Below are 18,578 nucleotides of genomic sequence, written 5' to 3'. Positions count from 1 at the left end.
TTGGTTGCAACATAAGTTTTTAAGACTTTATATGAAAAAAATATTGCAAATCCAATTTTGTTTTGGAAGACAACCGATTTATATGCACAGAAACTTTCAAAGCTTGCACTTAAATTGCTTAAAATTCCCACATCGTCCGCAGAAATAGAGCGTACTTTTTCGAAATGGTCTTTAATTCACACCCCTTTGAGAAATCGGCTGTCTTTCGAACGTTCCAAAAAATTAATGTTTCTTTATGGAACTTTAAGAATGGAAGACATAAATTTATCTTTGGAGGACTTTGAGGTTGAGGAGTTCAACTAATTTAATACCTACATATGTATTTGAGTTACATACATAGATTTGATCTCTGAATTCTTCAAAAACTTTGTTTTGTTATTTTTTGTTTTTATGCAATACAAAATTTTTGTTAGCTTTTTGAGTTACATAAGTTAAATAAGTTATATTAGTAACTTACGTTGCCAACACTGCTGATGAGGAAGCATTCTAGGTAATCATTTACAATATCGTAGAATGAATTCAACGAATCAATTAGGATTCTTCTTTCTACTTCTCAAGCTCGTTGGCCTATTGGCTATAATCTCATAATTAAAATGCTTTCACTGTATTTTTCCTTGCAGTTTAAAAGTGATGTGAGCTATGATTAAATTCAGCAAAATTTAATTTCTTATGATTTTTCTTCACGTGTTTAACTCCTTCATATATTTTTTGGTGTAAAGAAGTATATTAAGGACTGAAGAATGATCAATGGTTTAGGCAGCTAAACACATTGGGGCATATTCATAGATGTTTGCTAAACTCTTTATCAATTCCAGCGTTAGGGCTATTCATAAATAAGTTTAAACCTACGTTTAGAGCCTAATCTGTGGTTTAACTATAAACATAGCAATTTCTGTGTTTTAGTTGTTATTATCACAGCCAAATGTCATATTTGATTTTTGTTTATGCATTGAAGTTATATCAAATATAAAATAAAAATGTCTATTGATACCGCTATTGAAGAAAATATGAATTTCTTAGAGGAGTTTAAGTTATTTGGTGTACTGGTTCAAATGAATTGAACCGTGTTTTGTATAATTTATTTGATATTGTTTGGATAAAGAAACAGTTACATTTTTTTAATATTATTATTATGTTACACATTCAATTTGGGAATGACAGCACAAAACAACAAGTTTGAAAATATAACAGTATTTTCTTGCTTTGACCTGTCAATTGAACTATAATTGTAGTGAATACAACCTTAAACTACTGTTTTACTAAACACATCAGAAAAATTGACTATGAATAAGAGCTGTGTTTATTAAATCAACAAGCCTTAAACTAAAGATCAAGAAGTCACGACTTTAGTAATTCTCTATGAATACACCCTATACATTTTATATTGACTAAGTTTTAGGAAGAAGTTTGTAAGGAAGCTACATTTTAGGCTGCTGGGTACCATTTTAAAGCGATTCTCATAGATGTTGATGATTTACTTGATAAAGGGGTCAATTTAGTTTCTTACCACACATAAAAACCTTGTTAGACCTTACCTAGATCAGCAAATCGAAAACTTTTCATCCGATTCTAATGAAATGCCGTACACATCTACTGTAAAGTATTAGCTTTTAGTTAAATCTCTAACATGACATTGTGAGGTGCATTAATTTAACATTTCATTGTTTTTTACGGATTATTATGAAAATATGTGCTATATAAACAGGCACAAATTACTTTTTTCATTTTAAATTATCGTAAGAATGCCCACAAATTAATTTTCTCGGTATACATTTGTTGGAAAAAAAATTCACGCGGTTATATAAAACTACGGTTACATGTAACTGCGTAAATTTGTACCTAAGTTATCAGTTACGGTTTCTTAAAATCCTTGCACCCACAATTCAATAGCTTGCTGTCGTACATAGGGAACAACTATTTCTGTATAACTGAAACTGACTAAACGTTGCTAGAAGTGGTTGGCAACAGCAACCAAAAACTTTTTATAAGGGCTTAATTACATTCAAAATGCAAAATGTGAAATATAGTGACATCTATCTCTGAAAAATCGTACGTACATTTTGATTAGTACTTACAAATTATAAGTCATTATCTGTCAAAAATAGAAATGTTTGATTTGAGAACAATTAAGTGGTGATTCTCATCGGCTTTGTTGATAAATCATTGAAAAATAGAAATGTTTATCATAAATATTAGATCTGAGATACATCTATCACATGTATTTGTATTTTAATTTTTAGAGATGAGAGATAGAAATTCACATATGCAATCACACAAACCCAAAACCGGGGTTTCGGCAAAAAAAATTTGAAAACCCGAACATTTACAAGTATTCATTTAAATTTGTTTAACACTAGCTGTCAAATTTTGTATTGATGAAAAAATGTGTGAGTAAAAAGTTTTGTTCTTCTAAATTTATTTGTGAAAATAAAATTAATTCTAGAAAAAGAGTTTCAAATGAAGTTCTAGGTACGGGTGGAATGGGCTCACGACATGAACCAACTAGAACTACCAGTTCACTAGGCTGCAGCTATCCTCTAAGTTCACTTCAACTGGTCCAAACAATTCACTAAGCGGAAGCTAATTGTGTAGAAAATATATCATAGAATCAACAACAAACAAAACTGTTACACTATAAATTAATTTTATTTAAAACACTTTCTTCTTCTTTTACAACAAATTCAATCCAATATACTGAACTTATGACTATTGCTTCTGTTGGCCAAATATGCCTTCAGAATCGCCATATATTGGGGCCGTCCGAGCAACTTATAGACACGGTTGAGAAGATTCTGCACGATTTCGTGTAGGTTTTTATGGCCGGAGCAGAAAATGTCTATTCCTAGTTCCAGATTCGTACCAAAATCACACTCATCTAAAGCGATCTCTGAAGCTGTGATGATGGGCTGCAATTTCTCCATGACTATCTCTTTGGCTTCTTCCTTTGAGGACTCGCCTGATTTGTCCAATGCACTCAGGATCTTCTTGATGTTGGCAGGCTGTTCATCAAGTTGCCATAGCCCACTGTTGTGGTTTTATTCATTGGAACAACGATTTATACATTGTGGACATTTTCCTATCCCGCTGCGACTTAAGCTAGCATCACACTATCAGTGAATTCATTGACAACTGACAGGCTGTGACGTAAAAATTACGTCACAAAGTCGTCAGTGTGGTTACGCGTAGTGTGATAGCCAGTTTTGGGACGTCAGTGAAGTATGTCAGTGCACTGACGAGTTCACTGACAAGCCGAAATTGCGTCAGTAACTGACACGAAAAATGGCAAGTGTGATAAGTAGTCACTGACACATGGGACAACTGGCAGACTTTTTTGACAAGAGCGACAGTACACTGACAGTGTTTCATCACTGACAACCCATGTAATTTCATGTGCTGTCAGTGTTGAAATCCTGTCAGTGAACTGGCAGGTTTTTTTGACATTATTTGCATGTTTTCTGCAGGAGGTTTTATTTATATAAAATGAGTGGAGGCAATAACGTGGCTGATTCTGAAGCATCCATTAAAGCCAAGAAGAGGGCTAAGCGTGAGAGGGCTATGAACCATATGTGGATATTTGAGCAGGAGACGTGTTTAATAGAGCATGTGGAAAAGCGACCACCGCTTTGGAACTGCACCCACCAAGACCATAAATGCCTAAATATTTTAAAAAAGACATGGAAAACAATACTAATTTTTTTAATAAAACAAACAAACTTTATTAAAATTGTTTTAAATTTTCTAAGCTTTTTAAAACTTTTCTGAAAAATAAATTAGACGCGAGAGTATTGCCAATTGAGTTCTGCTTCCCCTGTGAAATAATGCATCAATTCATCTTGTATCTTTTTCGCTTTGTCCGATGACCCTCCAATCGGTTGCAGTGCATGCATCGATACGGTTGGTGCTCCAGCACGCCAATCAGCCGGTCTCAAAAGGTTGTCTTCATCATCGTATTGATCGAATGCAGATGCTGAAGCACCGCACACGCTAGAACCACTTGCTTTGCTTTTCCGGGATCCAAGGGAATAGGATGCCGAAGGGTGCGAAAGCGCGCCGACATGATACTAAACACGTTTTCAATGATGCGACGTGCGCGAGATAAACGATAGTTGAAAACACGTTGGGTCATCGTTAAACCTCGGTTTGCGTAAGGCTTCATTATGTTTGGTTGCATGGCGAAGGCATCGTCCGCGACGAGGACATAGGGCACTGGCATTTCTCTGAAAGGCAATGGTTTCGGTGGGGGCAAATGCAGCTAATTCCTATTTAGGCGTCAGTTCACTGATCGACTCGGAAAAAAATTCACTGACTAGCATCAGGTGTCAGTGAGTTTTGGGACACACTGGCACGGGCCTGTCAGTAAGTCTGATAACCTTTTTTGCTCAACTGGCCACTGACAAGCAATTGCTTCACTGGCGTTAAAACCACGTCAGTTTTTGTGACGTCACTGCCTGTCAGTGGTCAGTGAATTTACTGGTAGTGTGATGCTAGCTTTAGCCTCAACCAGAAATATTCTTGCATACTTATTTTCCTCCCCTAAAGTTTCCTTTTTTTGTTTTTTTTTTCTAAATAAAAAACAAAATGAAATGATTCTTATTTTGCAAAGAAATTGTGTAAATAATTTTACTTTCTACGACCAAATTTATTTCAAAATGAAATATTTGTTTTGACAGCAGCCATCAGCTGTTTTGTTTAGTATATTAATTTGAGCGCTGATTGTTTCGAAAGGTTTGTTTGCTTAGTTTAACTTTGAACTTGTGGTTTACGAAAATCGTGGTTTACCAAAATATGTATGGGCAAATTTGAGTTTTCGATGTAGGTTTTCGGCGAAAACCGATAATTTCGCGAAAACCGTGTTTTGGACTTATTATGTTTTTTTAATTTGCGCGATTGACGAACTTTGAGTTGCTTAGTTTGCGGCATGCCTTAAACGTAAAGTAATATTCACATGAGCGCGACCAACGACCGACGAATGAATTACAAAATGTGAGTTCATATACGTTTGAAGACATATGTCCACACAAATTTTTGACTAAACGATAGCAATTTAGTGTCTATTTGAATTATGATACATACTTTTACTTTTCAATATCGTATATTAATAAATTTAAGAAAACAAATTTATTCGTCGGGAAAAAAATTATAGTTGATACGAACTATCAAGCTTTATTCGAGTTCCACATTATCCACACTTGCAAGGAATAAAATAATCGCGCGTACTTAACCTAAAAAAATAATTCTTGTTTTTGTTTCAGTGGTGAATGGTGTTTGGCTGTGGTGTGGCTCCTTGTCAAACTTCATTCGCGACGAATTAAAAACTCTCTGTGAAAGAAATGTCAAAATCGACGAATATTCGTTCATTCGTTGGTCGTGCTCATGTGCAAAAACACTCTATATAAAGATATAAATCCCCGGTAGACATCTTGGTTTGCCTACAAGCTAAACCGGAAATCAGCCTCATAAACTTTTTCATAGTGTGCGTGTAATTTCTCCTCCAATTTATTAAATTTCCCCAAAAAACTCAGTAAGTGTGTCTATGTATGCGTGAAAACACGTCAATTTTTTCTCGTTGAATTCGTTCACATTACAAATACAACAATGTAAACAAATGGGTTTTGGAGGGTGATACGTACGAAGGATTTATATCTTTACTAGAGTGTTTTTGCTCATGTGAATTGTGCTTTACTCTTCGTCTTTGTGGAACGCGACTAATGTAGACATACCAAAAACCATACTACTGGCATCACTTTGAGCTGTCAACTCAGCGTCTCTTTTGACAGCGATGTCGTTTTTATCTAATTTGTTTTTCTGTTTACTCGTTTACTGTACTTTGTGAATAAATTTCGAAAAATTTGTATCATTTTCAGAGGAAACTGATTTAAAATTTTGATCAAAATGCCAGCAGATCAAATTCAATACTCGGAAAAATATTTCGATGATATTTATGAATACAGGTAAGTTAAGTCTATTATAAATTTAAACAGCTTACCTGTTGCCACTACCTGCAACTGCAGCACTTGCTCAGCTTGAATGTTAGCGTCGGAGTTTTCAACTTTACAACATAATTTTCATTTAAATAACTTACAAAATTATATTTCAATTTCAGACATGTAATACTACCACAGGATTTAACACGCATGGTACCAAAGGCCCATTTGATGACCGAAACTGAATGGAGGAATCTTGGTGTACAACAGAGCCCCGGTTGGGTTCATTATATGATGCATGCCCCCGAGCCTCACGTTATTCTCTTTCGACGACCAAGAACCGATCTTCCAACACCAGCACCGTCCACTGTCAATGCCAACAGGACAAATGAACAACAAACACAAACGAATCTTATCCTGGGAGCTTAATACAAAAAAGTTTGATATTCCCAAAACCTAAAATTTGTTTTCGTTTAACTTGAAGTAATATTTTTGTAGCACATAAACATGTCGAATATATGAACAAAAACACACGATTTTGATATGTTTTTGTTTACAGTTATTCGATTATTTATGTGCCTCAATCAACTGTGTACTATATGAGCTTTTAACTTTGTAACAAAGTTTCTGTATAAAATATTTTATTCAAACCTTAATTAAGATACATTCAATAAGAATTTATAATTAATGCTTTATAAAAGGACAAAGATAGATAATGATAAGATGGATATAACATGCAAAGCATTAACAAACAACTATCTACATATGTAAGATTTAAATGCCTGTGCATGTAAGTAAAAAACTGAATTAAGTCCGCCTCGGCTCTGCAATTCTATAAAATGAAGAATATAAAAAATAAATTATTTAATTTCTCTGAAATGGAAGATTAAAAGAAAATAATATGTTTTATTTTTTATTGAAATGTTCTTAATAAAAAATTCAATTGGTATTTTGAGTCCGTAACGATGATCAGTTCCCTAATTCTTGATATGTCGTAGTATCTCATCACGTAGAATAGTTAAAGGGGACCTAGGTGTATCTCTTCGCTGGTTATAGTAGTTCTTATTATGTGTTTGTCGAATGGGTATTGAATGCAACGTCTTCTAAAAGACTTAATTTAAAACTGAACTGCTAAATTTTCTCAACTGATTTAGTTCGTTAAAACAAATTTATAACTGTATTGCCGTATAGTTGGAAATTCATAGAAATACCTTAGAGCCCTTTAGCGATCATCTGTAGCTATCTACCTTATTGGAAATCTTGATTGAAATTTCTTTTTTCCCAGAGGTTTTGTATACTATTTTGTATGAATCATTCTTGTTAAGTTTTCTTGTTTATGCAAGATTGTTTGGAAACATGAGAAAGCCGGTCTGGGACGATCTCAATAAATTCTTTAGGAACTTTAACTGGTCACTATTCTTTCTCGATAGCCACGTGATATCTAGCCTAGATATTGTTACAAACTTAATTCTTTTTTGGAATGAGACATTTCGTCCTGAATAGGGTAAAGTCTGTCAAATCCAAAGAAAATTCGTGGTTTGATTCAAGCTGCAAAGGGGTTATTAGGTTCAAAGATTTAAGTTTCCGGATTTTATGTTTGCGAACCCCAATTAAAAAAAACGAAATAAGTTTACACAAGCTAAAAAGACCTATGTACAACGGACATTTTAGACGCATTAAATTTTTGCATGACTAGAAGTTACGGAAAAAAAATTCTACAAGGTCCCAAAAGTAAAAAAAATATCTGGTCATTTGTATAAACATTGTCTGTTCCTTTGCTTCTTTTCAATGACACTCCTTTTATAACCTCGGTTGATGAAGCCTATTTGCATGCAGCACAGTTTGCTGTTAATTCGATGATGCCAATGAGTGACATAACTTTACCTGTACTTGTACTTGAAAGCTTAAAGGATTCTATGGGACGAATATCTTCTTTCGCTCTCGTGCAAGAGTACTCAAATACCTTGACATACACAAATCCGCTGGCCCGAATAGTGTCCCCCCGTGTTCTTCCACTCTGGCCAAACCACTGCGTTTAGGCTTTTTCATCTTTCACACTCTACAGGTTTGTTTTCGAGCAGATTTCAAACAGTATCAGCCCTATTATGGTTATCAAATATCAACACGATATTTGATAAAAGTTGATAATTATCAACAAAATTAATGAATCGGTATTATAGTGATCAATTATCAATATTTTTGATAAATAGTGAATTAAAAGATCTATTGTGAATAGATTTATTGATAAACTCGGTATTACGGCTATCAAACATATTGATACTCATCAAATATTCTATCAGCTACAAAATCTTCGTTGACAAATGTATCAAATATTCGTAAATGGTAAAGAATTGTAATTTAAATGCGATTTATAAGTTTTTTTTTATAGTTTTTATTGAATATACAAATTGAAGAACGAAATGCATTCACCAGAATTGTTGTTTGAAGGCATAAACTGAGGAACGAAGGTTTATCGTGCAAGCTAAAAAAACATTATTACGAGATGCTTCAAACCCATTGGACAAATTATAATTTCATGAATTAAAATAAGAAAATTAAACTTGGTAGGTATTACGGCTGTCAAATCCTCAGGATTTTCCTCCATTACTTCCACAAGCCTTTCTATTTGTTTTCTGTTGCTAACTATTCTACTCCTAAATAAACAAAATATTAAGAAAAAAGAGAAATTTATTTAATGAAAACAACTTACATCATTCCGCCGATATTATTTTTAGACCAACACAAGAACTTAACACAAATGACAAACGTAAAACACCAAACAAAACCTATTCGCAATCGTATATTGATTAGTATTCACAATGGATGAAAAATCATCATTTGATACTCATAATACCAAATTATCAATAAATTGATAGAAGTTATCAGTTATCAAATAATTGATAGTTGATAGCCATAATAGGGCTGTATGTGTCCCCTCCAACTATCGTCTAACTGCACTTACGTCCCTTCTTTAAAAGGTCATCGAAACGCTGCATAAGAAATATCTTTAAGAACAAACAAAAGCTTTTTAATGATCGGCAGTATGGCTTTCGTATAAATAGATCCACTGGTGATCTCGTGGTTTATCTCACCGAACAGTGGAACAACACTTTATATCGTTTTGGAGAGATTAAGATCATTGCATTTAATATTTCAAAAGCAGGTTTCAAATCTGATATCCACAAAATTAACGCTGATGTTTAACAGGGCTTCGTTGTTTCACCGACATTCTTCATTATTTTTATAGATGGTCTTTTGTCTGAAACTTCTATCCCACTTAATTGTTTCTCTGATGACAGTACCCTCAGCTTTTCATATTCGATTTTATATTCTCATCCTTGTTCTTTAGATGTGGAACTTTAACAGCTCATTAAATTCTGATCTTGACTGCATTATCTAATAGGGAATGATAAACCATGTAATTTGATGTTTCGAAAACTTTTTGCAGTTTACTGTTGCAAAAGCGTAGCCCAATGCCACTATCCATGTGTGTTACTTTCATCAAGGAGAATGTGTTCTAGGCATGTGCATCACAAACCAGTGGAGTGATCACAGATTTGACATAGCCTAAAATTTTGTGTTTAGGGTTTTTCTGACAGATTTCCTTATCTGGTTTTAATTTACAAGGCTTTTAATCGCCCTTAATGCTTGCTCTTTAATTTAAACATAAAAATGATAGTCACAAAATATAGCCTAGTACATACTTGTGAACCATCTCGTGAACCCATACAAATTTCAAGCCTAGTACATCTCGTGAACCCATACAAATTTCAGTTTTTCGTTCACCCGTGAACTTGCTCGTGAAGCTGAGTGGAGAACAAAGTGGAGAGTTTTCGTTCACGGGCAATTCACGTGCAAAATGTACGGGAACTGTTGGTGAAGCTGAAGTCAAATGTTCACAACGTGTACTCACAAGTGTGTACCAGTGAGCAATGTCAAAAGTTCACTTTCTCCACTGGCGAACGTTCACTTCACGAGGAAGTATGTACTATGCTTAAGTGTTTTAATAAATTCTAAAATAAGTCTCCACTCTCCAAAGTGCGGTTTAAACTATGAAGCCTATTTTAATTTTCAAATAGATATGATTTAAAAATGAATGGCTTATGCGCGGCCAATACATATAACGTTGAGCATAAACATGTTTACCTACGCTAATTTATGTTTTGTTTTAAACTAAACCTTTGTATACCCGTAACGGGGCGTGATGGTTGGTGCGTAGGACTGACGTTGGGTCTTGGGTTCAATCCCTGGTTTTTTCACAGGTACTGCCTCTTGCGAGGAGTTGACAAATCTTCCAAGCGTAATTCTTGTCATTAAAAATATCCTCCCAAACTATCCGTTCGAATTCGGAATTTGGCCTAAATTACTGTAGGCCTCCTTCATCCTCCATGACATGACGCATGACACGACAGATTGTTGCGCCAACTAACTTATTTATTTATTTACATATATTATAAATTACATATACTTATTCGATGTAATCTTAATCTTTTTTGAAAAATAGTAAGAATTTGGGTCATCATCAGTTTAAAAAAAAAACAACACATTTTTCAATTTTTCACATTTTATTTCAAATTGCCTCATTAATTTTGAAACGAAACATATCAGAAAAAATCGAATATTATTAATAAAGTATATACCCACCTATGTACATATTTAAAATATGCACACTCAAAAGACTCATTAAGAAAACACTCATCATTTTTGAACAAAAACATGCGTTTATTTTGTCCAAAAATACATTCTAGTCCAACTGTCACTTTCGTATCAATCGGTTATCTTTGGCAAATTTCCCACCAGTCAGCATATCAACATCACCCATGCCAAAATAATATACACTCTTCATTCGCCTTAAAAATGAAAAATGAAAAATTAAATAAATAAAATCGAAAATCGTTCCATATGTTCGACAAAATCCATGATTTAGTACTTAATTGGAATGTCATTTCCACAACAACGACGGCGACCGACGACGACGGCGACGGCGACGTCCAAAACCAAAACCAAGACGAAGAGGACAACAACGAGCAACGACTTTTCCGGCGGATGCGCACAAATCGGATGTACTAAAAAAAAAAAAGTGAAAAAGGAAACTACAAAATAACAAAACATGAACAAGAAAAAATTGAAATTTCTGAAAGAAAAGAAAGTCCAAAAGAATAAAGAACCATCATCTCGCAGCAGATCAAACACTTCACACATAGCCTAGAGCTACGGTGCTCTTAACCGTGTGGTACACAGGCGTTAGGCACTCATCCCTAGCCTCGCGGAGCGTCAACGATACGCTGCCGATGATGTCGTTTTTGAGTAGGTGTTGTGGGAGTAACATGTCATTTCGTTGTTGTCCTCGTCGCGTTTGTAATTGTCGTCACCATCGTTGTGTCCAGTGCGTTTCCATGTTTTCCAAAACTGCGAGCACATCAACAATAACAACACTTTATATCAAAAACCAATAGTTTTTCAATAAAATTTACCTTACTTAAAAAGTGCATACAAATACAATCTCTTTTGAATTCCTAACAAACTACTCGACGACGACGACACGTGGGTTGGGTTCGAGTTCAATACCCATTCCAAAATATAAAGAAAACAATAACACTGTGATCTGTCCAGTCCAGGTTTTCCATATTTCATGGCTTTTTGTTGAACTGAAAAGTCATCCTAGCACCATCTTATAGTATCCAGAGTCCGCCCTAAGTCAACACAAGTCTCATATACTTAAAACAAAAACCAACCAAGCCATAACAAGTCGAATATTTTTGGAAAACTCATAAACAAAAAAAAAAAACTACATAAAAACAATAATTTCGCCGACCCAAGAAGCAGAAGCAGAAGCCATCGCTCAAGAACGAATAATTTATATAACTCAATCGGAATCTGGAGAGGAAGAGCAGCAACAGTAGCAGTAGCCAAATAAAGAAAGAATGCTCAACGCCAGTTTATCATACGAAATACTAATGTATCTCAATTCGTTCTATTTTGGTATGTTCGCTGCTAGTGAGATCAGCATTACCGTATTGAAGGGAATCAACTTGCAATACGATGACAACGGCCATCGGTGGGAGGCCTTCTTACTTGTGGTGTTATGTATTTTGGAAACGATTCGAATTGTTTTAGGCAGAAAATGCAGTTTGAGTGACCGAGGTAAATAAACGAGAAATTCCAATAATTTATTTATGGTTTGGATGTGTTTTCTATAATGTTTAAATATTTATTTTGCAGGATGGCAAGCGATTCTATCAGCAATATTGACATTGCCCAGCATCCTTGGTGTAACATATTTTCTATTCTTTCAAAAGTACATTCTAAAATTCGAATACATTCTATGTGCCTTAATGTTAACTTTGCAAGCGGCTGAATTGTTTTTTGCGTTAATCTTCATCTGTGCTATGTGTCAGCCAGTTACGTATACCTAGCAGTGCTTGAAACCGTTGTTAAAGAGCTTAATAATAAGAATATGATACAAGGTGAGGGTGTGTTCAATACAGCACAATTAACAAAAGCGACTTGAAAACACATTAAACATAAACTGGAAACAAGAGTGTTACGAAATTGGTGTTTTGGGATTGCGTTCGTTGTGTTTTCTTTGTTTTTTGTTATTCTTAAAAAAAAAAACATTACCGGAGATAGAAAAATGACGATAATAATGATGGTGAGTATTAAAACAAAACAAAAACCTTTCAAAATTAATTAACAACATTAACATTCCAACCATAAGAACTCCTCGAAATACCCCAAAGACGTATTTTTTCTTGTTTTTTTAATTTTTTTTGATATAAATTTGTATTTTATATATTAGATACAGTTTTGGTGGATAAGTAATTAGCCTGAATAGAAAAATTTGTATTTCAATATTTATAGCATCCGGTTAGTCATAATGCGAGAATTTATGATTATGACCGCATCAGTGGACTTCGAATAAAATAGTTTTGATTTTATTTCGCTTTTGCGATGTACATAAGGTATGTGTACCTAATACAGGGCAAGTTTGGAAGTCGTAAATAAACATTTTACTACTTGGCTATTGCACTTCCAAAAAATGTTTGTTTGTGTTCCCAAAAGTAAAATGTTTTCAAAAAGGGGAGCCCTTGCACTATTATAAGCCATTTGAGTTAAATTGTATTTGATTATCAAATAAGTCTTGGATTTTCTTTTTTGGTTATTCCATAAATAAAAATATATACAATTCAAATACAATTGTGAAAGGTGTTAAGAGATGAAAGATTTTGATTAAAGATGATTAAAGACAAATTGTGAACAAACGAAAACATTAAAATGGACATTAAAAACAAGATTTTTGTAGCAATATTAAGTTGCATAGCTTTCAAGCTGATGTGCTGGGTTTCAAACAGCCACCAACAAGGAACCCCTGGTTTGATGAGTATTGTGTATTTGCCTTAATGAAAGATCTGTATTTGTCTTGTAATGTGTATTAGACTTTAACCATCCATCTTTCTCTTTCTGATATATAGCTATCTTAAATCATCTCTTGGATGTATCTAGAATTTTATAAGATATATTAATAAACGCATCTTTTGTAAAAGAGTTCATTAAAAGCATTCCTTTGTAATAAATAAAGAATTAATAAATAGACTTAATTGCATACACAACAGTGGTGTCATAAGTGGAATTGAGATAAACAAATATGTCATTGTCAGAAGAAACCCTGCAATCGCTTACATCAGTCTTCTCGGAAGCAATCAAAAAAGCAGTTGTGGATGCCACACAGGCGGCGATATCTACTGCCACGAGAAACGGCACAACCTCACACCAACCTTCTCCAAAATTACCAACATTTTCTATTGGTGAGTATAGATCATCTGAATCTGAATCAGTCGGAGATTATTTTAGGCGATTCGAATGGGCACTCCAACTCAGCAAGATCCCAGCAACTGATTATCCGCAATATGCACGTGTTCATATGGGAACAGAGCTGAACAATGCCCTTAAAACGCTTTCAAGTCCACAGAATCCAGAAGTCCTTTCATACGAACAAATAAAAACAACCCTTGTAAATCATTTTGACACGACAAAGAACAAATATGCTGAAAGCATCAAATTCAGACATATTGTTCAGCAAGCTGATGAATCAGTTGCCAACTTTACGCTTCGTCTGAGGCAAGGCGCTGTGAATTGTGATTATGGTAATTTTTTGGACAGGATGTTGATAGAACAATTTCTGCATGGACTTTCTTGTCGTGAGATGTGCAACGCTATAATAATCAAACAGCCCGACACATTTGCTATTGCATATGAAGCCGCACAATCAATTGAAGCAAGTCGCAACACAGCAGTTGAGGTGAAATCAGAAATAACACCGGCAGGCGAAGCCACACACAAACTGGGATATGCCCCCCCACGGTTCAAGCGCGGCCAAAAAGAAGCATTACAACCATTTAAACAAGGACAACACCCAAATCAAACTTGTAATGGGTGTGGAGGTAGACATTTTAGGAATCAATGCAAATTTCGAGAAGCGGAGTGCCATGCTTGTGGCAAAAAGGGTCATATTGCAAGAAGGTGCCGATCGAAAACCGCACAAATTGTCGAGGTCAACGAGGAACAGCCGAGTGATTCAGATGAAATAGTACAATATCTCAAAAATATAAACCTGGTCAACTCCATAAAGCCTACTTCCACATCAGACACTCTAAAAATCGAAGTGAAAATTGATGGCCGTGACCTCGTGATGGAGCTAGATACTGGTTCACCATGTGCCATCATTAGTGCACAGATTCTTCGCACTATTAAACCCCAGTTTTCGTTGATAAAGTCAGACAGACAGTTCGCAAGTTACACCCGCCATCGACTTAATTGCATCGGACGTATTCCAGTTAATGTAACTGTTGGCAGAAAAGTTCGTAGGTTAAATCTCTATGTGGTAGAAGGCCACTTTGACACTCTCTTTGGAAGGGAATGGATCGCTCAATTCGCCAGTGAAATAAATTTTTCTAAGTTCTTTGAAACTTCAGGTCACGTCAACTCTCTCACATCAGCAACTCCTAATCTGTCAGAGGAACAACGAAATCAAATGAACTCCCTTCTCAACCAATACGAAGAGGTGTTCAGTAACATAGCTGGCAAACTAAAGGGACCTCCTGCTTCACTTCATTTTAAGCCTGACGTGTCACCAGTTTTTATGAGAGCAAGGGAAATTCCTTTGGCATTGCGGGATGCTTATGCCAAAGAGATCGACTCGAAAATTTCCTCAGGATTCTATAAAAAAGTGGAATACTCGGAATGGGCATCAACAACACATATAGTATCCAAGAAAAATGGACGTATTCGTATTACTGGGAATTACAAGCCAACACTTAATCCACGAATAATCGTTGATGAACATCCAATTCCAAAAGTTGAGGATATATTTAATCAAATGAAAGATGCAAGAGTATTCTGCCACTTGGACGTCACAGATGCCTATTCACATTTACCCATTGACGAGGAGTTCAGCCATGCCATGACATTGAACACCACTACCCATGGATTAATTCGGCCAACTCGTGCTGTATACGGAGCTGCAAACATTCCGGCAATTTGGCAGCGGCGAATCGAAATGGTGTTTCAAGGCATTCGAAATGTAAGAATCTTCTTCGACGACATCCTTATTCATGCCAAAAATTTTGATGAAATGCTAGAAGTTGTCAATCTGGTCTTGGAGAGAGTAAGAGAACATGGACTTCATTTGAATCGAGAGAAATGTGTGTTTGCGACATCATGCGTAGAATTTCTGGGACATAAAATCGATGCTAATGGGATTCAAAAATCAGACAAACACACAGAAGCAGTGAAAAAAGCACCAAAACCTTCCACCTTCGAAGAACTGCAACTATTTTTGGGTAAGGCAACTTATTATAGTTCTTTTATTCCAGATCTTTCGACGAGAGATCGACCATTGAGAAACATGCTGCGGTCTGAATCGTTTAAGTGGACACAAGAAGCACACGAAGCATATATGAACATCAAAAGTATTTTAATATCGCCACAAGTCCTTATGCCTTATGACCCGTCACTTCCGCTTCTATTAGCCACTGATGCGAGTAAAACTGGACTTGGAGCCGTCCTTTCACATGTCTTAAGTAATGGACAGGAAAGGCCAATAGCATATGCGAGCCGCACCATGAGCGCAACAGAACAGCGATACCCTCAGATCGATAAGGAGGCCTTAGCTATTGTCTGGGCTGTACAAAAGTTTTTCATGTATTTATACGCTCGCCATTGGACCCTCATCACCGACCACAAGCCATTGTCTCAAATTCTGCACCCAGAAAAATCTTTACCTGTTCTCTGTATCAGCAGAATGGCAAATTATGCTGAGTTCCTGACCAACTTCAATTATGATGTCAAATTCAAAACAACCAAAGAAAACGCGAATGCTGATTACTTCTCACGAGCTTCTTTAGAAACAGATGTCAATAAAATTACCCAATCGCAACAAGTTTTTGATTCTGAAACAGAATATGACCCATTCGATAATTTCTTAGTTCATCAAATTCATCAACTGCCACTCAATGCAAAACGAATTGCTCAAGAAACTAGAAAAGATCTACATTTGGGCAAAATGTGTTCCATACTCGAATCAGGTCAATGTCTAGTCCGATCGGGTTTCAAATCGCCTGAGTCCAGCTATAGGTTAGCTGCAAATTGCCTTGTCTTTGAACACAGAGTGGTAATTCCATCAACTTTACGTGAAAAAGTTCTTGCAGATCTTCACTTAGCGCATTTGGGAATGGTGAAGATGAAAGGTTTGGCACAATCATTTGTTTTTTGGCCGGGAATTGACGCAGATATCGAACGTATGGCAAGGAATTGTAGCAACTGTACTAAAAATGCACACTTACCCCCCCAGTTTCGAGAACACCATTGGGAGTATCCAAAAGGACCGTGGGAACGAGTCCATATAGACTACGCGGGACCCGTCGCTGGAATGATGTTACTCATAGTATCTGATGCGTATAGCAAGTGGCTTGAAGTTAAAACAACTAACTTGATGACAACTGGTGCTACTATATCTATTCTCGATGAATTATTTGCTGCATATGGTGTCCCAGTAATAGTGGTGTCTGATAATGGCACAAATTTTACGTCAGCTGAATTTAAAACGTATCTACAGACAGTTGGCGTAAAATATCATAAGCTGACAGCACCGTACCATCCATCAACGAATGGACAAGCCGAGCGGAGCGTACAAACAGTAAAAAATGCACTAAGAACCATGGAAACTACTAAGACCTCACTTCAGCTAAACCTTAACAAATTCCTTCGGCAATATAGAAAAGCACCTCATACCACCACAGGCCAATCACCATCGCAGCTATTTTTGGGTCGTTCACTCCGGACTAGTCTAGATCTTCTCAGACCTGATGATATATTTACAAAAGTAACTGAAAAACAAAACTCGCAATTCAGCCCAACCTTCCGCATTCTGCAACCAGGGCAATCGGTCTTTTTCTTATCAAACAACCCTCGTATGGACAAATGGGTTCCAGGAGTTATCAGAAACCGTTTGGGAGACCTTCATTATGAAATCACGTACCTTGGCAAACGGTTTAAACGCCATATCGACCAGATCAAAGGTCATAAAGATAATTATTCAAATAATCAAGATAAAACTCATGGATCGCAATATGCAGAGCATATAGATGTTCCAGTCAACGATCGCTCTAGTCAATACATAAGACCACCACAAACGCCTACACCACATCAACAGCCACTGAGTGAAACTAGTACTGCTGTTGTAGTACCTAAGCAGCAGTCACTTACTCCACAGGAGACGCATCCACCTGGACCTGGAAGTGAATTAATAACACCCCCAGCAGCTCCACGAAGATCCACCAGACCTCGGAAGCCTCGGGTCTTATTCTCACCTTAGCCACGAAGGGTGGGAAGAAATATTGTGTATTTGCCTTAATGAAAGATCTGTATTTGTCTTGTAATGTGTATTAGACTTTAACCATCCATCTTTCTCTTTCTGATATATAGCTATCTTAAATCATCTCTTGGATGTATCTAGAATTTTATAAGATATATTAATAAACGCATCTTTTGTAAAAGAGTTCATTAAAAGCATTCCTTTGTAATAAATAAAGAATTAATAAATAGACTTAATTGCATACACAACAATGAGGAATGTCGGCAGGCACATGCAGCCAAACAACAGGCACGCAAAGCGGCGATGCCTAAAAGGACGAGGGCTGCTCGTGAGCTCTATAAGCAGAAGAGGCGAGAGAAACGCCGACTTCTCAGAAGGAAAAAGAGAGGGCATGAGAAGCGCGCGGTCTAAGATGTTGAGAGGTATAAAAGCAGGAATGAGGTTCGAAAGTTTTATGAACAGGTGAAACGAAATTCACAGGTACATAAACCTAGAACCGAAGGCTGAAAAGACGAAAGTGGAAACATCATAGTGGAACCGCAGTAAATGCTGAGGATATGAAAGGACCACTTCTGCAGACTGTATACCGCTGTCAGGCAAGATGATCCATTCAATATAGACGACGAAAGCCAACAATCCCATCCTCCCGACTTAGACGACGTAAAGATTGCCATCTCTAAGTTGAAGTCTAATAAAGCCGCTGGAGCGGATGGCTTGAATGCCGAGCTCTTAAAAGCAGCTGGAGATAAGTTGGTTAGGAGCATGCACCAACTTATCTGTAA

The 18,578-nt window shown here is 36.2% G+C and overlaps 2 protein-coding genes across 2 annotated transcripts; both read left to right on the top strand.

The window, feature by feature from the left end:
• The first annotated feature begins 5,774 nt into the window (after positions 1-5,774).
• Positions 5,775-6,580, top strand: LOC129939341 (cyclin-dependent kinases regulatory subunit). Its single transcript, XM_056047317.1, has 2 exons — positions 5,775-5,951; positions 6,104-6,580. The coding sequence occupies exons 1-2, from the start codon at positions 5,893-5,895 to the stop codon at positions 6,351-6,353; spliced, it is 309 nt and encodes a 102-aa protein (XP_055903292.1). The 5' UTR covers positions 5,775-5,892; the 3' UTR covers positions 6,354-6,580.
• Positions 6,581-13,569: 6,989 nt separating this feature from the next.
• Positions 13,570-17,796, top strand: LOC129946033 (uncharacterized protein K02A2.6-like). Its single transcript, XM_056056052.1, has one exon. The coding sequence runs from the start codon at positions 13,570-13,572 to the stop codon at positions 17,794-17,796; it is 4,227 nt and encodes a 1,408-aa protein (XP_055912027.1).
• The last annotated feature ends 782 nt before the right edge of the window (positions 17,797-18,578 follow it).

The sequence above is a fragment of the Eupeodes corollae genome, chromosome 1 (assembly GCF_945859685.1).
Source record: "Eupeodes corollae chromosome 1, idEupCoro1.1, whole genome shotgun sequence".
NCBI lineage: Eukaryota > Metazoa > Arthropoda > Insecta > Diptera > Syrphidae > Eupeodes > Eupeodes corollae.
The sequence above is the reverse complement of the archived record's forward strand: the minus strand, read 5'-3'. Positions and strand labels throughout refer to the sequence as shown.

Bases quoted from the DNA above. Each gene is read 5' to 3' on its own strand.
- LOC129946033 (XM_056056052.1), top strand. From the start codon at position 13,570: ATGTCATTGTCAGAAGAAACCCTGCAATCGCTTACATCAGTCTTCTCG.
- LOC129939341 (XM_056047317.1), top strand. From the start codon at position 5,893: ATGCCAGCAGATCAAATTCAATACTCGGAAAAATATTTCGATGATATT. The intron at 5,952-6,103 runs GTAAGTTAAGTC...TTTCAATTTCAG, and splicing joins GATGATATTTATGAATACAG to ACATGTAATACTACCACAGG.